Source organism: Planococcus citri, chromosome 2, assembly GCF_950023065.1.
Source record: "Planococcus citri chromosome 2, ihPlaCitr1.1, whole genome shotgun sequence".
NCBI classification, from domain to species: Eukaryota; Metazoa; Arthropoda; class Insecta; order Hemiptera; family Pseudococcidae; genus Planococcus; species Planococcus citri.
This window is the reverse complement of record NC_088678.1, coordinates 83,390,488-83,415,056: the sequence shown is the minus strand read 5'-3', so window position 1 is coordinate 83,415,056 and position 24,569 is coordinate 83,390,488. Positions and strand designations below refer to the sequence as shown.

The window sequence follows — 24,569 nt, the reverse complement described above, 5'->3', positions numbered from 1 at the left end:
ATACCATTGAGGGAACGGAGATGGCAGACAGAGTAACACGAAAGATGCGTAATCTGAACTCTGCGGCTTCGTAATGGATGTAAAAAAAATAATAATAATAAATAAATAAATAAATAAAACAAATAATACTCGCGCGTAAAATAAATAAAATAATGATGAAGAGACTGGAAAAGGATCGGAGACTTGGAAAACTGCACAGCAGGTGTGATCGCCATACATTTCGAACGGACATTCATTTCGTATAAATTATGACAAAATATGCCAGCAGGTTGTCCAGAGCAGTATTGTTTTATCAGATTGTAATAGCGTTGTAAAATTGTTGTTTTTCAACTCATTCTCCGTCGTCTTGGTCGTCGTTTTTTTTTTGGTTTCGTTTTCGTTTTTTTTATCTTTCTCTCTATTTTTTTTTCACTCGAGGTAGACGTACCAAATACCAATACTGCAATACACCATCCTTCTCCTTGGAGCTGTGTGTGCAGCTTCAACCGCGAACTCGACTCGCTGCTCTCCTTTGGCATCTCCAGCTCTTATTATGTGGCTGAAACTCTCGAAGACTGCGACGACGACGATGAACCCTATTGCAGTATTTTTATAATCCATCCGCATATCGAACGTTATTCTTTTATTTTTTTTCCACTCCATCTTCTTGTTGCACCTCTCTTCTCGAACTGATTCGTGTTTTAATCGTGACGATCACGAATTACACATCGTACTAGATATTGTCAGATTGCGATTTGCAAAATACGAGTACCTGCGGAGCTCACTCCTCTGAATTGCGCGACCCTGCCGATCGTTGCCCACTGCCCACTGCTCATTTACGATATGCTCACAGTTATGGGCCAGACCAAGCCTAAGATATCGTGATCGTGTATCAAATAACCCATCTCTCATCGAGAGACGAAAAGTTTAACAGTCTGATATGCATACGAGTATCTCCGCACGAGCATAATATTACAGCTATCTTTTTACCTTTATCTACCATATCCTCGTACGAGTATAACGTTGTTAGATTTATCTTATGGCTCTTATTATGAGTAAAATCATCGTCATTTATACTAATTAAGCGGCCGGTATCTCTATAATAATGTATACGTAACGTATACAGTGAGCACGGCACGAGCGATTTAATAGGCTATTTATATTATTAATATTAAAACCGCGCCTTTTTTTCATCTTGTTCGCAGGTTGTGAAATATTGCGATCATTTGCACGGCAAATGGTATTTTTCCGAAATCAGAGCCATCTTCGCCAGACGATATTTGTTACAAAATGTCGCCATCGAAATATTCCTGGCCAGTCGAAGTAAGTTGAATTTGATTTACATATGTAGCTAGCACGTATAACTAACTATTTAAGTACACGTGTAGAGCTATTAAAATGAACGACGACCGCAAAAATCGAGATAGCCGATGATGCTGTTTTTGTCTCATCGTGATTTTTGCATTATGTGATTATGTCAAAGCGTCGGTCGCGTCGTCGTTGACCAGCGTAATTAATGTACATTTGTACGATAATAATCATTTTTCTTCGCGTATTCGACCCGCAGATTTCTTGGGTTGAAAACTGAATAAATACGCATAATATAGAATAAAGTATTGTATGTAGATAGCCTATAATACGTGTATCTATTATTAACCCAAAACGGTGGATTCAATTCAGCTCTTTCGTCTACAAATCACCCTGCAACGAATTGTCTGTATTTTTCGTAATACGAGTAGTGTGACAGTTATTGGCACAATAGGTAATACATCAGAAATGATCCGACAATCGGCCATTTGATTTTATGCAATCTATACAGCCAGTTAAGGTACTGAAAAGAATGTCTGTCGTGTTGTCATATAGTTTCGAATTCTGGAACAAGAAAATGCCGATGTCTAACGGTCATGAAAGTCATGAAAAAGTCGTTTTTAAAAAGCCAATAAAATGAAAAAAGGGTCAAAAAAATCAGAAAAATAAACAAAACTGAAATATATAATTTTTGATCCTGTAAAAAATGGCCACCCTGTTCGACAAGTAAGAGTAAATAGACTATTTAGGGCCCTTCCGGTAGGAGAGGCAGGAGGGAGCTTCCCCCTCCCTCCCGGACGTCAAGCAAATGGAAATAATTAAGGCAAAAAATTCACGAAAAAATGTTGCCGCACTTTCAAGTTAGGTATTTATTTTTGGGAGGGGGGGGGGGTATTTTCATGCGGTAAAAAGTGAAAAATAGATCATAAAAAATCAAGAAAAAATCATAATTTTTTGTCTGGGAATTTTGTTAGACACCCTGAATAGGAGTTTTTTTTGTTGTAAAACTTGATAGGTAATTTCTTTTGAGAAAGGGTTAAGATTTCACGTTGCAATGAAATTCCCCCACCTATGCTCCAAAAGTCGTTTTTTGGTGAGTTGAATCGGATTTGAAAATTTTCAAAAATCTGACTCGAGAAGCAAACTTACGAAATTTTAAAACTTCCATCGATAGAGGTAGATCTGTGAAAACTTGACAATTTTGTGATATCATAAAATTCAATATCTTTTGAACAATCTTAGGGGTTGTTTGAAATAATTTATAAACTCAGGGTGAAAACGTTCTGATATATTTTTCTGGACCGCATTTCTATTTTTGTCACAATTTATTTGACCAATTTTGAGAAACTTCTTCAAAAAGACCATAAAATGTGAAACTAAGTAAAAACATTTCAAAATCTGTATTTTAATGACTGATCTCGGTTACCAAAAAAAAGCATATTTTCAACAAAAAAACAGATTTTTCGAATTTGTAAAAATATTTATGGTATACGTAGGTACCTACCTATGTATGTCCTAAAATTCCCAAACTCAAAATTTAAAAAAAAAACTTTTTTTTTTTGAGTGTTTATAATATTGCAGGATTATTACACCCGAGGAGAGAAGGATTTAGATTTGGTTTATTAGGTTGGTGTTTTTTTTAGTAGGTTTTTAAATTTTTGGATTTCAGAAGGATTGTCAGGGATGGTCATTGAATTTGGGTCTATTTGGAGAGATGGTCTTTTTTGCTGTAATTTAGGACAGGTGAATAGTAAATGTTGGATGGATGTAGGTTCATTTTCACGGAATTGACAGGGGGTTTTGGAATTTTTTGATAGAGATGGTTGTGTGTGATTTTAGAGTTACCTATTCTTAGAAGGGTTATAATTATTTCTTCTCTTCTGTTTAGGTAAAAAAAAAAAAAAAAACTGAATACGTAGGTATATGGCATGCCAAAATTGCCGAAGAAAGCCCTGTTTTTCTTTCAAAAATTACAAAAAAAATCTACTTCTTGCAAAAGTTTTTAAAACGTCTAATTTTATACCAAAGTTGCCAAATAATCCTAATTTTTGTCAAAATTTTTGATTTTATATCAAAATTGCCAAAATAAGTCCTAACTTTTGTCAAAATTACAGAAAACCCCGTTTTTCGTCAAAACATGCCAAAATATCTACTTTTGTCAAAATTGTTGAAATGCCCTATAAATTGTCCAAAAAAAGTTCTAGATTTTTTGTTAAAATTGTAGAAAAAGCTTGCTTTTTGCCAAACCTTCGAATGTAAATTGTTAAAATTGCAAAACATTGTAAAAAAACGATCATTTTTTTTTTAGTCGAATTCAAAATTTTTTTGCCTTTTAGTGTGTTGAATTGTTTTTTTAAAATTTTCTAAGCTCTCATTGAAAATTAGGGTGTTTAATAAATAGTCATTAAAGTCATGAAAGTCATGAAAAGTCATGAATTTTTCTCGAAACACATACTTAAAAAGTTTTTAAAAAGCTCATAAAATGAAAAAAAAAATTGAAAATTTTCCAAAAAAAATCATAAAAATGGATAAACTAGAATACGCACTTGCCTATAAATTTAAAAAAAAAATTCCTCGTCGTCTCAGGTGATTTAATTTTTGGGTTGGGGGGAGGGGGCTGGAGGGGTAGGTATTTTCATGCGGTAAAAATGAGAAAAATAGGTCTTGAAAAAGTCACGATGTTTTGTATCAGAATTTCGTTAGACACCCTGAAAATGAAGAAATGTTCAACCTGATTCTCCCTCCCCCCCCCCCTTATAAACTTTTCCTGTGAAAGCCCAACTTTTTTTTAAAAAAATTTCCTGGAAGTCAGACCTTTCTTTTGATATTTTTTCAATTCAGCTTGGAAAGGGTAGGTACTAGGTACCCTTGGTTAACATTGATGAGTCTGCCTTTGGCTCTGAAAATATTCACATCAGTGTGTATCTTTGGGAGACCAAAAAAGAATTTTGGTGCTGAAAAAATTTCACCCATCCCTCCTTGCCTCTCCCTCGTGCGAAAAACGTGTTTCCACGTGAAAAATTCTCATTCTTCAACATGTTGACCAAAGTTTGCAATCTCATGTGGCGTACCTAGAGTTGATTTTTCAAATTTTTGATCCTGACCCATTTGAAAAAAATACCAAGATTTGAGGTTTACATTTTGGCGAATAAATCTATTCAGCCTGCACCACTGACAATTTCGGAGCAATCGCAGTTTGAAGTTTTTTTTTGTTTAGCTTCGATTCGATTCGCGACCAAAAAAACGCATGAACTAACCCCTTTGCATTTTTTGGATTTTTTTGATTTCAAAAAAAAATCGAGTAAAAGGTCGTTTTCGACTAATTCGTAGTCACCTAGTCCGAATTAGAGGTTCTTTTGGAGCGTTGGCGAACCGAGCTGGGTCATTCCACGTCAATTGGACCAAGAAGTGGAAGGGGGGGGGTCCGGCGATTTTTTTAAAATTTTTCCTGTGAAAAGGCCTGCCGAAGGGATGACCAATGGCGCAAATCGCAGCCCTCTAGCCCATTTTTAAAGGCAGCCAGGGGGTGTCAAAGTTTTCAGTGAACCAAAAATATCATCCATTTCAGCAGTGGATTACTCGAAAAACCGCGATACCTACCAAAATGGAACATTTTCCCATAGTTAGGGGTTTTGAAAGGATTTTTGGTGATATCATAAAAATCAGCGTTGTCACTTTTTTTCGTACAAAAAATTAGTTCGAAAAGTTTTGAAACGTAGTTTTCACATCGTTTCGACTCTCAAAAATTCTGAAAAAATATATTATGGACAACTTTTCATGCTGAACAACAAAGTAAAAAATTGGGATGGTAACGTGTTGCAAAGTTGATTTTAAAAAATTGGAAGTTTGCGAACAAAATGCGATTTTTTGATTTAAAACATGAAAAAAAGTTTTGATAGGCGAAGTTGACCCATTTGACCCCTATTTTTACGTATCTGTTGAAAAAGTTGAAAAATCCCTTTCATTCAATGAAATGAACTCCTCACAAAAAAATCAAAATTCAAAAAATGAACGAATTTTTATTTATTTTTGTTGTTAGTGTAATTTTTATCAACTTTTTCATGAAATACGTCAGGAAGAGGTCAAAATAAGACAACTAAATAAATTTAAACTTTTTTGATGTATGAAATTGAAAATTGATTTTTTTCGAATTTTGATTATGTTGTTCAGCATGAAAAGTTTCCCATAATATATTTGTTTCAGAATTTTTGAGAGTCGGAATGATGTGAAAACTACGTTTCGAAACTTTTTGAGCTAATTTTTTGTACGAAAAAAAGTGGCAACACTGATTTTTATGATATCACCAAAAAGCGTTTCAAAACCCTTAACTATGGGAAAAAGTTCCTTTTTGATAGGTATCACGGTTATTAAGTAATCTTCTGCTGAAATGGATGATATTTCAAGTTCACTGAAAACTTTGACACCCCCCGGCTGCCTTTAAAAATGGGCTAGAGGGCTGCGATATGCGCCATTGGTCATCCCTTCAAAAAGTCTTTCCACAGGAAAAATTTCAAAAAAATCACCGAACCCCCTACCACTTCTTGATTAAATTGACGTGGAATGACCCAGCTGCAACTTGGACGTCAATTTCTTGTTCAGCAACCTTAAGGCTATTTCCATTCTAAATTTTTTGACTCAACTTGGAGTTCAAAACTTGTGTAATTTCCACAAGAACACCTACCACTCCAGAAACACAACTTTCATCGAAATCGGCGATGAACACTCCTCAAAAATGATTTCACGATAATCATCCGCAGATGTTTGTGCGGTAGGTAGGTATAGCTAATACCCACAAATAAGCGGACTTGGGCGAGTATTAATACAAAATATAAACATCTTAAGAATGCCGCAGCGGACTTAAATTGATGCCTGTATACCAGTGTTTTCATCTGTACTACGCGGATAATTTGAATATTTGACGCACGATGATAGCCGGGTGACATCAGTTGATCTCTATACCTGAATCTATTTGATTAAACTAATAGCCACCGGCAGCATGGCGTCCATAGCTGCTTCTTTGCTCATTTAAACGTACCTCGAAGCTGTATAATGATTAGTTGTTTGTGGTGTGCTTAAGCCTATGAAATTGTGGTGGTCAGCGGTCATCAATGTACTCCTATGCGGATAAAATTTTAATTTAGAGTATCGAATCCCCTTCCTCTGGTGGCTTTCGTCGTCTTACGAGTAAATTAGAACGCGTGCCATTAGTTGTGTGTGTACGAGTACATTTGTAGGTAATTTAATGCTCGAGCACACCTCGCCTGTCCCCTTGATACACAAGGATCGCGATTTCCTCTCTTGGATCAACGAATAGTCAGCTCTGAACTGATGCATTTGATATGGTATGAATATGAATATGAAATGCATATCGTACTGTTTTACGAGTGTAAAATGAATCATCGACGCGCCGCCGCCGTCGCCGTCGCCGCAGTCGCCGTTAATAAATTATTTCAATTAAACGATTCGTTCGCGTTTACGACGCTCGCGCTCGTCTGCCTCTGCCGAAGCATATCCAGGGTTCCAGGCAGAGGCACAGCAGCCTGACTCGACGCGGTGCTTCCGACGACTGTCATATTTATAGTCACCGGAGGAGCCATATCTATGCCAGTCGCAGGTACGAGTACGAGTACGAGTACGAGTACGAGTAAAAAACGCGATACACGAGTATTTCGAAACAAAAAAAAGCGAAGAAAAACGACGATCGATCGACATTAAAACGAGATTTTTATTGCATAGTTTGGCCTTTTTGACGAGCGAGCAAAAAACGAGCGGCGTGCTGCCGCTATAGGCGGTTTTTAATTACTGGTGTTAATTTTTCTGCCCATCTTCGCGCAGTACGTTTATGTACATACTCGCGAACCGGTAGGATTTTTTTTCGGCGTTTATTAATCGAGCTGTTGCGCTAATTTATGGCTCGGATACGTGTGCGGGCTCGATACTCGTACTTTCTCAATTAATAAAATTAACCTGCGCTGCGTCGGGAAATCTAGTGTTTTATGCGATGCGAACGAATTTTAAACGACTGCATGTACTACAAATATCGAATAGGTGCTCTTCGATAGTTGACGCGTCTGTATACTCGTAGTCGTATATACGAGTATAATAAATGTACATAATGACTGGCAAGGCAATAAGTTTCGTCACACGATGCACATATGTATAGTGGATACACCAAATTACACAGATAGAGGTACCGTTTTTTTTTCTTTCAATGATTAAATATAACTTCCCGTCAAAATTAAGGTGAAAATTTAAGTACCATAGGTACCTATATAATATAATCTAAAATCTACACGTCCGAGCCCTGCTCATTCTTCACGTCTATACTCCGTTTCATTGGTACCTACACGTAAGATGGAAATTTACGACTGGCAAAGGCTATTTGACAGCCAAAAGGTGCTCCACATAAAAGGGTTTGTAATTAGGAGTAAAAAATTATGTAAACACGTTGCAGCCATTTCTTTATTTTCTTTATAGGTTGGTACTTGTATAATAGAGTCTGTTCGACGATTATACGAGCTGCGGTCGCGATATACTTTATCGGTGCTGGTGAAACTGTCGTATTGGCGCAGTCGAATTTTTTTCCCATTTTTTATTTTATTACGTACGTTAGTAGCAGCCTATATTTATGTATTTTCGAATTCGCCCAAGACACGTGCTGGTAGCGGATTGTATTTTTAGCGAGTTAGTCTCGCAGTCGTACGAGTAGGCTATATCGTCGCGTTTGGTTGTCGTTAGCGAGAGAAAAGCGTAAGCGTACGCGACGAACCGGAAATATTTCCATTTCGTTAAGTTCGAAGAGGGTTGAGCGTCGCATCGTCTACAAAAATTTGATCGAATTTATCTTCGCCCAATGTACCGCTATCGCTATAATAATGATGCTGTAAAGAAATTAAACTGCGCCAGATGAGGGCTGTTCTGTTCTGTTCTACTCCCTGTCCCTGTCCCTTCCCTTCTCTTTCCATTCCTTCATCGTTGCTCAAAGTTTGTCTATTCTTTTAGTTGTTTCATTGTAAATATTTCATAAATCGAATGGCTATTGAACTTTTTGCACTAGTGCTCAAACACCTTAAAGGGAGTGTTGAGGCTAAAGAGGAGGTTTTAATGGTATTGAATTTCCTACGATTTCACTACATAATTGGCGAAATTTTCAGACAGGATATCGAGATCCCAGATGAAAATCATTAATTTCTGGCACCCCTTGCGGTTGCAATTTGATTAGAAATTATTATTTCAAAATTACCAAAAATTGATGAAATTCCAGAAAACATTGAAAAAAATGCAGCAAAAATAGCATACGACGTTTTGTGGATTTTTTTGTTGCAAAATGTTGATGATTTTTAATTATTTTTTTGGTTATAGATAAGTATGTAGTATTTTTGTACGTTTTTAATGCGTTTTCGGTGTTTGAAATTCTCAGACTGAGACCAAAAAAACGAAATCCTAAAAGAAGAGAATAAAATAGAAAGGATGTCTACTCCCGGTTAAGATTGGTGAATAATTGGCCCTTGGCTCGGATTTTGAAAATATTCACAGGGTATCTTTGAGAGACCAAAAAAGAATTTTACAGCTAAAAAAATTTCACCCAACCCACCTATAGTTACCACCATACGAAACGTGTTGGAGACAGAACCATAGAACTTTTTTCAAATTTTTTTACACCATTTTCTAGCTAAAAAGTTTAAAAAAGAACCCACCCTCTCTTCTAAGAATTGGAAATCGTTTTTTTTGTTCAAAATCGGCCAAAAAACGTTGTGGAATTTTGCATTTTTAATGGGGTACCATTTGTTTCGCCGCGGACATTTCGCCGCTGACGTTTCGCCGCCGCCGAAAAAAGGTCATTTTTGAAAAAGGCGTTCATTTCGCCGCCACGGTGATGTATTACAAAATACACACCTGTTCATACATGAAATGAACTGAATGAGAAGTAGATAAGTATGTGCTGAATGAGAGATGTTCTGTGATGAAGGCAGTAGTCCAGGTCTTTCAGGGTCCAGGGCTTCAATTAATTGTTCAGGGCTTTCCGGGGCTTTTCAGGGCTTGAAATTGAGTGGTTCCATGGAAAAGGGCCCTTGGTCAATTTTTTATTTTTTTCATTGATTTTTATAAGTTGAAATGGACTTGTAAAATTTTATTACAAGCTAACATTTTCCAATTCGTTTTACGTTTTTTTCTCATGGAAGACAGTTCAATATATCACTGAATATGGTGAAATTAATATAAAAAATAATTTTTCATACATTCAAAATTGTAAATGAAAAAAAAATGACTAAGGCCCCTTTTCCAAGGAACCCCTCAATTTCAAGCCCTGAAAACCCCCGGAATAGCCCTGAACACTTCATTCAAGCCCTGGACACTGAGCCCTGAAACCCAAACCCAAAGTTTCCTGGGCCCCAATCCAAGCCCAAGACCTAATAAATTTTTGATTGAAATCCCAAGCTCCGAAACCCAGAACCCGAAAAAAAATTGTTTGGGGGGCTCATCACCCAATGTCATAAATGTGAATAATTTTCTAATTACATATCTACTTATAATTTTATCAAACATAATTTCATTTTTTTATCATTACGTAATATTTCACTGTGGCGGCGAAACGATCGCTTTTTCATAAATGACCTTTTTTCGGCGGCGGCGAAACGTCCGCGGCGAAACAAACAGTTCCCTTTTTAATGACGTTTTCTGACTAATTCGATAGGGTTTAATTTCAAATATGACCTTCGTTTTGGGATCGGACTCGTATTTTGCAAAACAGTCGCAATTTCTCGCTGAAGCAGCATCCCACGATACAAATGGACACCAGATTCGGACTCGGCTTGCTCAAATTAGTCGAAAACGACACTTTACTGGATTTTTTTGAAAATCAAAAAAATCCAAAAAATCCAAAGGGGTACGTTCATACATTTTTTTGGTCAAAAAAACTTTTTGTCACCAATCGAGCTGAGAATCTGGTTCGGGGGGTTTTTGGGGACGGAGAATTCATTCCCGGTGTCAGATTTTCACCAGAGCTCTCCATTCTCTCGGAAACGCCATTTTTTCAAATCAAAAATGGCTTGAAAAAAAGTTGTCAAATTTCGCAATTTTAATGTCGTTTTCTGACTAATTTAAGCACGCTGAATTCAAAAATGACGTTTGTTTTGCGATCGGACTCGAATTCGGCGAAATATTCGCAATTTCTCACTGAAGCAGCATCCCTCGACAAAAATGGACATCATGATTCAAAAGGGGTACGTTCATACATTTTTTTTGGAAAAATACCTTTTTGTCGCCAATCGAGTTGAAAATTGGGTTAGGGGGGTTTTTTGGGATGGCGAATTCATTTCCAGCGTCAGATTTTCACCAGAGTGCACCATTCCATCGCAAACGGCCTTTTTTTGAGCTCAAAAATAACCTGAAAAAAGTTGTAGAATTTTGCATTTTTAATGACGTTTTCTGACTAATTCAGGGTGTCTACCAGGTCGCTATAGCGTTAAAAGTCGCGAAAAGTCGCGATTTTGAAAATAGGTCGCTAAAGTCGCGAAAAGGTCGAGATTTTCGCCAAAAATACCAAAAAGTCGCTATAAATTGTCCCGATTTTAATTTTTTAAAACTTTTCGTATTATTATTCAATGTTAATGCTACTGCCGAATTAGCATTTTAAATAATCATAAAAATTCAAAATTTCAAAAGCTTTCGCCCTCGCTTCGCTCGGGCATATTATTTCATTTTCTTTGGCCAAAAGTTGAGTCTTGATGATAGAAAAATTGACTTCTCACATCAAAAATGATATTTTTTCATTTCTGGAGAATTGTGAGTTTTCGTTTTACCAGTGCTTTTGCCCTCAGTTGGCTCGGTTCGTACAGGCCATGTATGTGTATTTTTATAAATACCTATTGTAATCTTTTGAAAATTATTGTTAGATTGCTGGAGGAGCAGGACCGTCGAGAGGGGGAAAAGAGGAGAGTTTACCCCGTACTCGCTCATTCTGGAGGGTCCGACAAAAAAAGGGCCCGTGATGGAAGAAAAACGGGTTTTTTTACTTTTCAAAAGTCAAATTTTCAAAAGCTTTTGCCCTCGCTTCGCTCGGGCTTGTTTTATTTTTTCGTTAGAAAGGGGGGGGGGGGGGTACTGAAAAAAAGTCGCGAAAAAAGGTCGCGAAAAGTCGCTATTTTTGAAAATTAAATTTTGGTAGACACCCTGTAATTCGATAGGGCTGATTTCGAATATGACCTTCGTTTTGGGATCGGACTCATATTTTGCAAAACAGTTGCAATTTCTCGCTGAAGCCGCGTTCCTCGACAAAAATGGACACCAGATTCGGACTCGGCTTGCTCGAATTAGTCGGAAACTACACTTTATTCGACTTTTTTGAAAATCGAAAAAATCCAAAAAATCCGAAGGGGTATGTTCATACATTTTTTTGGAAAAAAAAAACTTTTTGTCGCCAATCGAGCTGAAAATCGGGTTGAGGGGGTTTATTGGGACGGCGAATTCATTGCCGGCGTCATATTTTCATCACATGGCTCCATTCCCTCAAAAATGGCACTTTTTGACATCAAAATTGACTTGAAAAAAATTTGTCGGATTTCGCAATTTTAATGTCGTTTTCTGACTAATTTTAGCACGCTGTTTCCAAAAATGACGTTTGTTTTGCGATCGGATTCGTATTCGGTGAAATATTCGCAATTTCTCACTGAAGCAGCGTCCCTGGACAAAAATGGACATCGGATTCGTACTCGGCTTGCTCAAATTAGTCGAAAACGACACTTTACAGGATTTTTTTGAAAATCAAAAAAATCAAAAAAATCCAAAGGGGTACGTTCATACATTTTTTTGGGGAAAAAAACTTTTTGTCACCAATTGAGCTGATAATCTGGTTCGGGGGGTTTTTTAGGACGGCGAATTCATTTTAGGTGTCAGATTGTCGCCACGGCGCTTTCTTCTACTGGAAATTTGCTGTTTTTTGGACTCAAAAATAGCTGGAAAAAATTGTTAAATTTTGCATTTTTAATAACGAAAAACCTCACGGTCAGGGGGTCAAAGATGCGAGTTTTCAAAACGTTTTTTCACAAATTCGGAGATGTATAGTGAGTGTGTGTGTGATCTCTTTTAATGAAACGTTAGAGAAGAAAATTCAGCTAACCCTAAAATTCATTCGGAATCAGATTATACAATCATTTTTTTAAAAACACGAGTCTAGGGATAGGGTTAATGTAAATACTGTTGAATCCTAATACATCATTAATCTAATCGATCATCGATGATTACAACCTTAAATGCCTTTTCGAGTCAATAAATAAATTGTTATCTGTATCTACGAGATGTATCCCCTGTCAACGTCTTATACGAGTACAATATACAGTACCTGAACCTATAAACCTGTACCTTATATGTTACCAAAATAAAATGTAGGTATCCTGCATGTAAAGATATAGCGGATACGTACTCGTATACAGATACACATAAGTGACATTTGTAAATAGCACGCGACGAAAAAGAAATACCTGCGGTTCGATTTTTCGTTTTCGTCAACTTTTTATTTGTATTCTTTTTTTTACCGCGCTCGTTAATTTTTTTTTTTAAATTCAATTTGGTTAGTTCGTCATTTATTAAAAATATTAACGCGATGTATAATACTCGTACTCGTATAAGAAAGGAGAAGGCAGGAGCCGGCCGAAGTACCGGAGTAAAATATAAAGAAAAGCAGATTAAATCAACGTTGTAGAACAGGTCTATAAAGGAAACATTATTTTAACTGGCTAACAACATTCTATATCTCAATTTAAAGTTTTTAACAGTTCTTCTCTATCTAATCCGACGCGTTAAACAAATACGAGTATACGAGTATACTAAGGTGTAGATTCAGGTATACTAAATAGGTACTTGTACGAGCGAGCATAAAGGACACGACAACTAAAAATTAAAAGAAATGAAAAAAAAAACTAACCGCTAAATAGTTTTATAATCGAATTAACAACGTTTACAAACACACCGCGGCTCGCGGTCTCACAAGATCAGTTGCCAGTGCCATTGGCATTGCTACGAGTATCTAACGAGCTGTTTGATTTCCAAGAATACCTACTCGTCTGTTTCAAATGCTCGCTCGGCTCGAGTATTCGAATCGCTCTACGAATTTGCAAATTTTCAAGCAACCGTCGAGAATAATTTATCGCCATTTTAATGCAAATTTTCAATTTTTTTTTCGCTGAATAGTATTTCTGAAAATTGTCAAATTTCATCTATCTGACGATCTCTGGCATTCGGGAGGTCGAGAGAACATACCTTTCTCGTTAGAACTTCAAATTTATGGGCTGTGGAACGAACTCGTCGTTTGGACCAGTGGTTCAGGAAAATTAGTCAAAAGGGGTTCATTGATTTTTGGTCACATCATATTTTAATATCACTGCTATAGAAAAAGTACGTCAGTTCGTTGATATTTATATTGAAATTTATCGTAGAATGAGTTATTCGCGGACTCCTGAATGTGTGGGATAGGGAGTGAGTGAGTAAGTAAGTGGAGAAGGTGAGGAGGCTGAAAAATTTGAACCTTTGGAAAACGCTGTTAAACTGCTTTCTTACTAACAAGGGAACCTCTTGAGGTGTCCGCCTCTGATTTGAACGGGACCGCGATTTTTGGAAAGAGCATGTTCTAAAACCCCCAAATCCAAATTTTCAGCTGCCCAAGTTCATTTTTCGATTTTTGGCGAATTTTTGAAAATCCAAAATTGACTATTTTCAATTTTGGTGAATTATGCTTTTTTTAAAAAAGTAGGTACTTGATCAGTAAAAATGTTCAAAATAAGTCTTCAAACTGATATTAACCCCCCAAATCCAAATTTCGCCATTTCCAGCCATTCTGGAGCCTCCAGTGCGATTTTTCAATTTCTCCAGAATTTTCAATTTGCTCCAGAAGGCGTGAATAAGAAGTTGGGCAGCTAAAAATCGAGTAGTGTGTTATACTCGACCTGTTTAACGAATTTATCCACATTTGAGCCGATTCTGGAGCGGACATCTCCAGAGTGGTTTTTCGACCAGCTTTTTTTTCAAAATAAAAATATTCAAAAATCAAAAATTTTTCGTTTACGAGAAAATTTTTGAAATTTGCGCGAATTGCAGTATTTTGTCATGAACTAACCCCACGAGGGCGAATTTCGCCATTTCCAGCCTTTCTTTTGGCCTCCCTTTAATTTTTGGATATTTTTATTAAGTGAAAAAAAAACTGGTCAAAAACCCACTCTTGAGGTGTCCGCTCCAGAATTGGCTCAAATGTGAATAAATTCGTTGAAACAGTTCAAGTATAACACAAAACTCGATTTTTAGCTGCCCAACTTCATATTCACGCCTTCTGCACGAAATTGAAAATTCTGGAGAAATTGAAAAATCGCGCTGGAGCCTCCAGAATGGCTGGAAATGGCGAAATTTGGATTTGGGGGGGTTAATATCAGTTTGAAGACTTATTTTGAACATCTTTACTGATCAAGTACCTACTTTTTAAAAAAAAGCATAAATCACCAAAATTGAAAATAGTCAATTTTGGATTTTCAAAAATTCGCCAAAAATCGAAAAATGAACTTGGGCAGCTGAAAATTTGGATTTGGGGGTTTTAGAACATGCTCTTTCCAAAAATCGCGGTCCCGTTCAAATCGGAGGCGGACACCTCAAGAGGTTCCCTTGTAAGCACATATATCCATTTCCTGTGCCAATCAAACAGTGTTTCAGTGATAAGTCTAAAAGAGACGTTTGAACGTTAAAACTCTAAAAATATTCATCGAAGTACCCATCAAAATGTATTTTTTTGGGAAAATTTACCAAGCATAAAAAGTTGTTCTTTCTTGTCAAAATTGCAAGCAAGTCCCGATTTTTTTGGCCAAAAATCAAAATTTTTTAAAATCTTGATTTTGGCCAAAAAAATTTTACTTTTCAAATCTTTCCGAATCTTTGTTTTTGCATGATTTTAGAAAATCTGATTTTTTTAGGATTTCAAAGAAGTCCTGATTTTTGCCAAAAATTCGAAAAAGTTTCCTTTTTCTAGCCAAAGATCTGAAAAATCATGATCTTTTTGCCAAAAATTCAAAGAAGTTCTAATGTTTACCAGCTTGAGAAAATTTTGATTTTCAAGCGAGGGATTCAAAAACTTCTGATTTTTTTCAGAATTTTAATGAATAAGTCATCATTTTTATCAGAAAATGAAAAAGGTCATGATTTTTTAGCCAACATTTGGAACAAAGTCCTAATTTTTTCCAGTAAGTAATTCAAAAATGTCTCAATTTTCCAATTGTCGTGAGATTTTGTCAAATTATTTTAAGAAGTCTCAATTTTTGTCTAGATTTCAGAAAAGTTTTTATTTTTTTTCCTAAAATTTGAAAAATTTCAATTTTTATCAGTTTGAAAAATTTCTAGTTTTTTAGAAAGAGATTCAAAATTACCGTTTTCTAAAAATAGTTTAGAAGTCCCAATTTTTTATGAGAAATTCAAAACAGGTTCAGATTTTTTTTGCTTTTTTCACTCATGTAATGGAAATTATGATTTTATGAGTGACGGAGGGAGGGGGTGGTACACCAATTCAACACAATACCTGCGAGGCGATCGACATTCATTTTTAAGGGCATCCGCTAGGTCAATTCTTGTACCTCAATTTTTCCAATCGAATGCCAATTTTCCTGGACTACAAATTGCACTGTGTTTCGTCAAAACACACCAGCACCAGCATAAAACGCCCTCAGTTTTAGGAAATCTCAGTCAAAAGAAGACGAGTAACTACGAGTGAGAATCTAAAACCAAAATGCGATGCGAATTGCGAAGCAACAAAGGGCAGAAGTATGCGATTTTGCGCGCATGGTGGTTGTGGGTGTTGGAAAATGGTACAGCTAGGGCGCCTCTAATGCGCGTCATCTCCCGTGGCCGAGTATACGAGCGAAGCAGATCAATGATAATTTGATTTTAAAGGTTCAACTGTTGAGGGACGTGCAAACTCATTCATTAAAGAAGCAAAACATTCGCTGGCACCCTTCTCTACTACGAATGTATTCGAATTCGACCCTTAATGCGTCTTCCCCTCTCTCTATGTCCTTTCTGTGCTCGTCGCTGCACTTCACTAGATCTGTGTAATCCGATGTAATTGAGTTTCGGTACCAGCGCTGGCGCTGCCGTCGCCGCACTTCAATTACCCCCTTCGGTACCGCAGTAGCAAACATATTTATTTAGATGTTAACAGCTTGGTCAACTTGAATATTATGCATTCGCAAAATCTCTCTATTGCCATCCTTATACGAGTATTCACTAAGTACTCGTGTTTTCAAAATGAGCATTCAGTTACCTATAGTGTAATGAAATACATATGTAGATTTTTATCTGCTTGCTTTTGCGTTCGTTTTTCACTAAACTATTGGAATTTTTTTTTGTTTCAGCGTCAATTATGTTTGCATTCAGCGATCAAAATACGGTGAAAAGAGTGATCAAAGCGTTACCTCGTGTTGGGGTTGGCATCAAGTATGGAATTCCACAAACTAGGTGAGTAACTTATCTTCGCATTGATTAATAATTACGATCTCCGATGAACGAATATTTTTCTTATCTGTATTGTATGATTTAGGCGAGCGTCCATGATGTCTCCTCGACAACTGATGCGTAGTTCAAATATGACGCAGAAATGGCAACGTAGAGAGATCTCCAATTTTGAGTACTTAATGTTTCTGAACACCATCGCAGGTAAGAAAATGATAGCTTTTTGGAAATGATGGCGGATAGGGGGGGGGGTGAACGGTTCTTACGAGTAATTTCAGTCAGCCCTTTGAACTTGGAATTCCTCCCTTTCGTCTGTGAATTTTCCCTTTTCAATTTTTTACCATCCAAATTAAATTTTAAAAATGCTTTGTCGGTATATTCGTTGTTTTTCCCATGTTCGGTAGGTGAGGTACAGAGTGAAACTGACGAATGACATTTTATTCGTTTAGGTCTTAGATTGTATGTATAAAAATGCATATGGTCTGAATATCTACTCATTACCTACAGTTGGCTTGGTGCATACTGCAAACTGCATACCTACTCGTACTCGTACCCAAGTAGAAGTGGGTGCCTTGTACCGTGTAAACGCCAAACGGGTAAATCTGTCCTTAAGAAACCGGAAGGGGTACGGTTATGCTAAAGGCGGACCTGCGTTAATGATGAAGTATCTATTTTTTCGCTGCTGCTTTCTCAACTCAGCACGCTTGCAACCAATTATACAACCATAAATCAAGACCAGACTTGCCACTAATAGCTGAAAACCTCCTTAAAGCATTTCCTAAACATTGAAATCGTCTTCTCTAATAGCTATACGAATGTGTTTCCTCTCCCATCTTGCTCTCTTTGTCTTACTCCCTCTGCTCGGCTGTGTTTATTCTTTTTTTTCTCGTTTTTTTCTTCTTTTTTTTAGCACATACGTCGCCACATTTATATGAGAAACGATTGCGGAGCTGCCCGTAAATCAATGTTTCGCCAAATGATAGTCGAGAGAAAAAAAAAATGAAAAGCACCTCTAAAAAAATTTCCGTGTTTTGTGTCCCTTCTCTATACCTTCCTCCTTGCCACGGTTGTCTTTATTAATGATCGTAGGTACGGAATCTGAGTTCTATACGCAGAAGTTCTATTAGAGGCATTTGTTTCATTTCATTATGTAGGTATGTACTAAGTATAATTATACTTATACAATGTAGGTAACGGTCCGGTTGAAAAATAATCAACGAATCTAACCACGCGCATCTACGCATACATAGTATGGGCTGCTGCTGCTTATTAAAGTACGCCGATCGTATATGTATAAATGCTGGCCACAAGCCATCTCGTTTTGACGTCGAGAATGTGGGCACGTTATTAGTGGACACCGTATGGTGTTTTTTCAAAATTCTTCCCCCTTTACCCTTACCGCAGCGCCATCCTGATATAAAATTTTTATGCTCTCGAGCTTCATTTACATCGATAATTTACCTCTTTATCCTCTTATAATACTTTAATTGCCAACTTGAAAAAAATAAAATAAAAAAAATACAGCTACCAGTTATTTTCATGCTGCACCTGCGAAGAGAAATTTTTTAATCCTCTTTAAAAGTTAAAACTGACAACGAAAAAGTTAATGTATTATTTGTACGGGATCAAGTTGGAATTTTTGTTCTTACTTCTTCCTTGAAGAATTATTATTCTTATTGGGATCTTAATATTATTTTGTTGGGTAAGTTAGGAGAAATTTAATTTGAAATTGAATATTGGGAGGGGGGATCTCCAACCTGCGCCAAGCGGTAGAGGTATTTTATTTTTTGGTGTTGTTTGAATTTCATTAAGAAAATTAATTCCTTTCATTTTTTTTTCAGGACCAAAAAAGTGATTCCAAGAGCCCCTCCACCCTCCACCCCCCTCCCAGTTGAAAAATCGATTAAAAAACATTCATGTTGATAAGTAATTCTTTATTTTTGCGTCAGAATTTTTCTAAATAACTCTCTTTTCGAGAACAAACTTCACCTGGTCCTCCAAAGAATATTGGCACCCCTAAACAAAGGTGCCCCCGCCACAGTTTGGAAAAATTTCAAAATTAAATTAAACAAGTTCTTCCTAGAATTTGAAAAAAAAATCGAATTTCTGTGATTTCTATTTACTTAATTGATTCACGTTTCTTTAGGGGAAAAAAAAACATTTCAAAATCTTCCAAGCAATGTTGCTCCCTTTCTTTGTGAACAGCCCCGCAAAGTTGAAATAAAAATCAGGAAAAGAAACAATTTTTCATTCTTATGTACAAATTTCTCTAAATAACCACATTTTCAAAAAAAAATTTCCTCGTCTTCCAAACAACGTTACTTATGGTGTCTTTATTCATTTTGAATACTCCAAAATCAGAAAAGCTGAAAAAAATTGAAATACGTGAAAATTTTACACTTACTCTTTGTATTTTAAAAAAATTTAAGTATCTAAACAATTTTTTCAGAGTTTGCTTTGAGAGGAAAGGTACAAGGGAATAATATTTTTTGAGAAATCAGGTACATCAACTGATATTTTGTAAAAAACGTTTCAATTTCATGTTTTTTTAAAACGTTTTTTCGATTCTGAACCCTGAGTGGAGGGCTCCGTTAGGAGGAATAATATTATTTAGTGAGCCGGGGGAGTTTTTTTTTTTTTTTTTTTTTTGAAAAGAAGATTCTTAATTTATCATTACTCGTATAGCGAAATTTCGCTGCAGAAATGAAGCATTTGAAATTTTTTGTTTTCATTCAATTGTGTGGGGGACTTTATGTTAACGAACTAACATTTCGTTTGAGGGACTTGGCGAGTAATTTTTTTATATTAAAAATGAAGTTATTTAAGGATTTATTCAGAAATGAAAAACTTTCAAAAAATGTAAAATGACTTTCGGCTTTTCAACTCCATTTGATGATATTTTGTAGAAATTGCAAGTTTCAAAAATTCACTGGAGACTACAGTAATTTCCAAAAAGTTGCTGGAGGCTTCAAAACGACTTTAAATCTACCTGACGTCGACTTGATAGCTTGTTTTTAAGTTGAAGTTGGAGTGCTGCGTGAATTTCGAGTTTCCAACTGCATTTGACGAAATTTTCAAGATTGAAAAATCTGCTGGAGGCTCCAGAACTGCTCAAAACAGTTTGAAACCGTTTTCAGTCGATTCAGCAGGTTGAAAATAGTGTATATTTCAAATTTCAGCTTTCTAGATCAATTTGGTAAAATTTTGATTTTTTTCTCATTTTTGGCCTGACAAGGGAACCTCTTGAGGTGCCATACCCAGATTTGAACGGGACCGCAATTTTTGGAAAGAGCATACTCTAAAACCCCCAAAACCAAATTTTCAGCTGCCCAAGTTCATTTTTCGATTTTTGGCGAATTTTTGAAAATTCAAAATTAACTGTTTTTAGCGATTTATGCTTTTTTTTTCAAAGTACGTACTTGATCAATAAAAATGGTCAAAATAAGTCCCAAAACTAATATTAATTACCCATATCCAAATTTCACCATTTCCAGCAATTCTGGAGCCTCCAGCGTGATTTTTCAATTTCTTCAGAATTTTGAATTTGCTCCAGAAGGCGTGAATATGAAGTTGGGCAGTTAAAAATCGAGTTGTGTATTATACTCGACCTGTTTAATAACGAGTTTATTTACATTTGAGCGGATTTCGGGGGTGACACCTAAAGAGTGGGTTTTTGACCAGCTTTTTTTCAAAATTAAAAATCAAAAAAATCAAAAAATAACCTTTTGGGATGAGGAAATTTTTGAAATTTGTGCGAATCGCTGTATTTCTTCAAGAACAACCCCCGGAGCGCAAACTCTACCATTTCCAGCCGTTTTGAAGCGAGAGTGACACCTCAAAAAACCACTCTTGAGGTGTCACTCGCAAAATCGGCTCAATTGTGGATAAACTCGTTAAACAGGTCGAGTGTAATATATACAACTCGATTTTTAGCTGCCGAACTTCGTATTTACGCCTTCTGAAGCAAATTCAAAATTCTGGAGAAATTGAAAGTCGCGCTGGAGGCTCCAGAATGGCTGGAAATTGAAAATTTTGGATTTGGGGGGTTATTTACGGACAAATATACCGATTCGCGCAAATTTCAAAAATTTCCTCACAAACGGTTATCTTTTGATTTTTTGGATTTTTTAATTTTGAAAAAAGCTGGTCAAAAAGCCACTTTTGAGGTGTCACTCTCAAAATCGTTTCAAATGTGGATAAACTCGTTAAACAGTTCGAGTGTAATATATACAACTCGATTTTTAGCTGCCGAACTTCGTATTTACGCCTTCTGAAGCAAATTCAAAATTCTGGAGAAATTGAAAGTCGCGCTGGAGGCTCCAGAATGGCTGGAAATTGAAAATTTTGGATTTGGGGGGTTATTTACGGACAAATATACCGATTCGCGCAAATTTCAAAAATTTCCTCACAAACGGTTATCTTTTGATTTTTTTGATTTTTTAATTTTGAAAAAAGCTGGTCAAAAAACCACTTTTGAGGTGTCACTCTCAAAATCGTTTCAAATGTGGATAAACTCGTTAAACAGTTCGAGTGTAATATACAACTCGATTTTTAGCTGCCCCACTTGATATTCACGCCTTCTGGAGTAAATTCAAAATTCTGGAGAAATTGAAAAATCGCACTGGAGGCTCCAGAATGGCTGGAAATGGTAAAATTTGGATTTGGGTAATTAATATTAGTTTTGGGACTTATTTTCACCATTTTTACTGATCAAGTACGTACTTTTGAAAAAAAACATAAATTGCCAAAAATGCAGTCAATTTTAAATTTTCAAAAATTCGTCAAAAATCGAAAAATGAACTTGAGCAGCTGAAAATTTGGTTTGTGGGGTTTTAGACTATGCTCTTTCCAAAAATCGCGGTCCCGTTCAAATCGGAGTGTGACATCTCAAGATGGTTGAGATTAGCCCAGTCCATCTCTAGGGCAAATGAATTAACAATTATTGGAAAATTATCGTGACGAATGTTTCCTTTTGCCTTTAATTTTGAGATATGTCTCCTCCTCATTATTGGTAGGTTTCAAGGTGTACTTAGGGATTCCATGTGCATTCCGAACGAGCAAACGACACAGTCGAGCGAGGTTGATTTAAACTGCAGTCGTAACGTTGCGCCGATATTACGTCCTAATTGAATAAGTAATTAATTCATTAAATTAATCCATCAATCAGCGTTGCTGACGAGTGCTACGTGCGCAAGCAGTATTATGGGGAGGCGGTGCCGAAGGGTACGGTATGTCTGTGTCTGTGTATCTGCGCAAGTATGCTGAAAGGTTTGAATTCATTATCGGCATCGGCGTTGAAAAAACTAATTTGTTATTGCGGGTGGCTTATGTGACGAAGACAACTAATTTAAGTTAATGATTTGGTAAAACAAGCAAAGAAAACAGCCTTTTAGTTTGTTTAATGTTCTCGCGAGGTGTTTCGTGAAAACTTAATGTATTCTCGTTCAACAACATTTTACGCGTCAACGACAGGTGTGTATGTGTAACGACTACGAGTAGTACGAGTACACATTACACCAACTCCACCTTAAGACATTGGTTGGTAATGGTAATGGTGGGTATATATATGTGTACTCAACTACTTGAGACGAGGCTGGCCGAATCGAGTCACAGCTTCGCGTACGAGTAATTATTTCTGCTCGTTACGGTCCCTGGTAACGCCATCCATTGCGATTTCCGCCTTAATAATATGTACCTAGACCTACCTATGTACTGTACCTTTTTCATTTTTTCCCCACTAGGTTTCTGTGTTTCATTTTTTTCACTTTCTTTTCCCCCTACTAAGTATATGTACTTATATGTAATGAACTTTCTGCTTGCTTAATATACTCGTATATTTTACGATTTCCTGCCTTCATCGTTGCTGGTCACCAATGCCACCATTGCTGCTAAGGTGAGCATGGTCTTCGATGCGTAGATTCTTCAGTTATCTAAAATTGTACCGAAAACGATCGGAATTTCGTCAACTTAAAACCTCCCGAGGCTATTTCTTATTTGGAGGAAGAAGAAGGGGGAAAAAAGCAACGGTGGAAAAAAATTAATTCGTACGAGTATAGCGAAAAGATAGAGAAAGAGGGAGAAAGGATGTTTAAAATTTAAGAGCTGTGCATCACTGTCATCGCAGATAAATTTTGGTCGCATTCAGTGACAGCACCAATTAGATTAGCTGTCATCGTAATTCTTTATGTTGGTCGGAATGATGTTTAGAGACGCGGCGGCCCTTCTGCCGCTTCATCTTTGCGACTTACGCGTTCCTTAAAATAACATTTTGATAAACGAATACACATATACGAGTACGAGTACACACGATGTGGTACCTATTCGGTACTTTCTTCTTTAACGATAATGAGTTCACACGTTGCTGTGTGCGAGTAGTTTTTTTTTCTGCTATAGTTTTTTAAAATGTGTTCTTATAGCATTTGTTCCGGTCGTCGTAAATTTATAAGACGTCTAAATTTGAAATGAGGAGTCAATTTGAGCTCGTGACACCTACTTACGTTTTTTTATATATTACGTACTCGTATTAGGGAGACGAACTTTTGGTGACATTGGAGAATTAGGTACATTCGAATGCTCAAGTTTTCAATGAGTGCAATTTCCGAAATCCGGCTGCAAAAATTATGTACCTAATAACGATTTTTTGAACATTTAGGAGGGTCAATATTTTATACAAAATTATAGTTTTTGACAGAATTATAATAGACAGGAATTTATTTTTTGATGTGGAGTTGATACATCACTTATTCAAAGAGTGTGATATAAATTTATAAATTATAAGTAAGATTCCAAATCAGCCATAAAAATTTGAAAATTCCAACCCTACGTGTTACCTGAATCACTCTCTATTTTGAGAAAGGTAAATGGCAAGGAAAGATGATTCAAGAGTCGAATTTGAAAAAAAAAATAGTCAAAATTGTGCACAGTAGTGACAGACAATGAAATCAAAAAATAAATATTGAAATTGGTGATGAAATTGAAAAAAAAAATGTACCCAACAAGGGAACCTCTTGAGGTGTCCGCCACCGATTTGAACGGGACCGCGATTTTTGGAAAGAGCATGTTCTAAAACCCCCAAATTCAAATTTTCAGCTGCCCAAGTTCATTTTTCGATTTTTGGCGAATTTTTGAAAATCCAAAATCGACTATTTTGGTGATTTATCCTTTTTTAAAAAAAAGTACGTACTTGATCAGTAAAAATGTTCAAAATAAGTCCTAAAACTGATATTAACCTTCCAAATCCAAATTTCGCCATTTCCAGCCATTCTGGAGCCTCCAGTGCGATTTTTCAATTTCTCCAGAATTTTGAATTTGCTCCAGAAGGCGTGAATATGAAGTTGGGGGAGCTAAAAATCGAGTTGTGTGTTTACACTCGAACTGTTTAACGATGAATTTATCCACATTTGAGCCGATTCTGGAGCGGACACCTCAAGAGTGGTTTTTTGACCAGCTTTTTTCATAAATAAAAACATTCAAAAATCAAAAATTTCTCGTTTGCGAGGAAATTTTTGAAATTTGCGCGAAACACAGTATTTTGTCATGAACTAACCCCACGAGGGCAAATTTCGCCATTTCCTGCCTTTCTTGGGCCTCCTTTAATTTTTGGATATTTTTATCATGAAAAAAGCTGGTCAAAAAACCACTCTTGAGGTGTCCGCTCCAGAATCGGCTCAAATGTGGATAAATTCGTTAAACAGGTCGAGTGTAACACATAACTCGATTTTTAGCTCCCCCAACTTCATATTCACGCCTTCTGGAGCAAATTAAAAATTCTGGAGAAATTGAAAAATCGCACTGGAGGCTCC

The 24,569-nt window shown here is 36.4% G+C and overlaps 1 protein-coding gene across 12 annotated transcripts in view; it reads left to right on the top strand.

Moving 5' to 3' along the window:
• The window catches only part of rg (rugose), a 179,152-nt gene that overhangs the window by 146,403 nt on the left and 8,180 nt on the right, over positions 1-24,569 (top strand). For all 12 annotated transcript variants that reach the window (XM_065353646.1, XM_065353652.1, XM_065353655.1 and 9 more), the window contains 3 exons: positions 1,185-1,302; positions 16,671-16,773; positions 16,856-16,971. In XM_065353646.1, the coding sequence (XP_065209718.1) occupies positions 1,185-1,302; positions 16,671-16,773; positions 16,856-16,971 (337 nt within the window). The remainder of the gene's footprint in view (positions 1-1,184; positions 1,303-16,670; positions 16,774-16,855; positions 16,972-24,569) is intronic.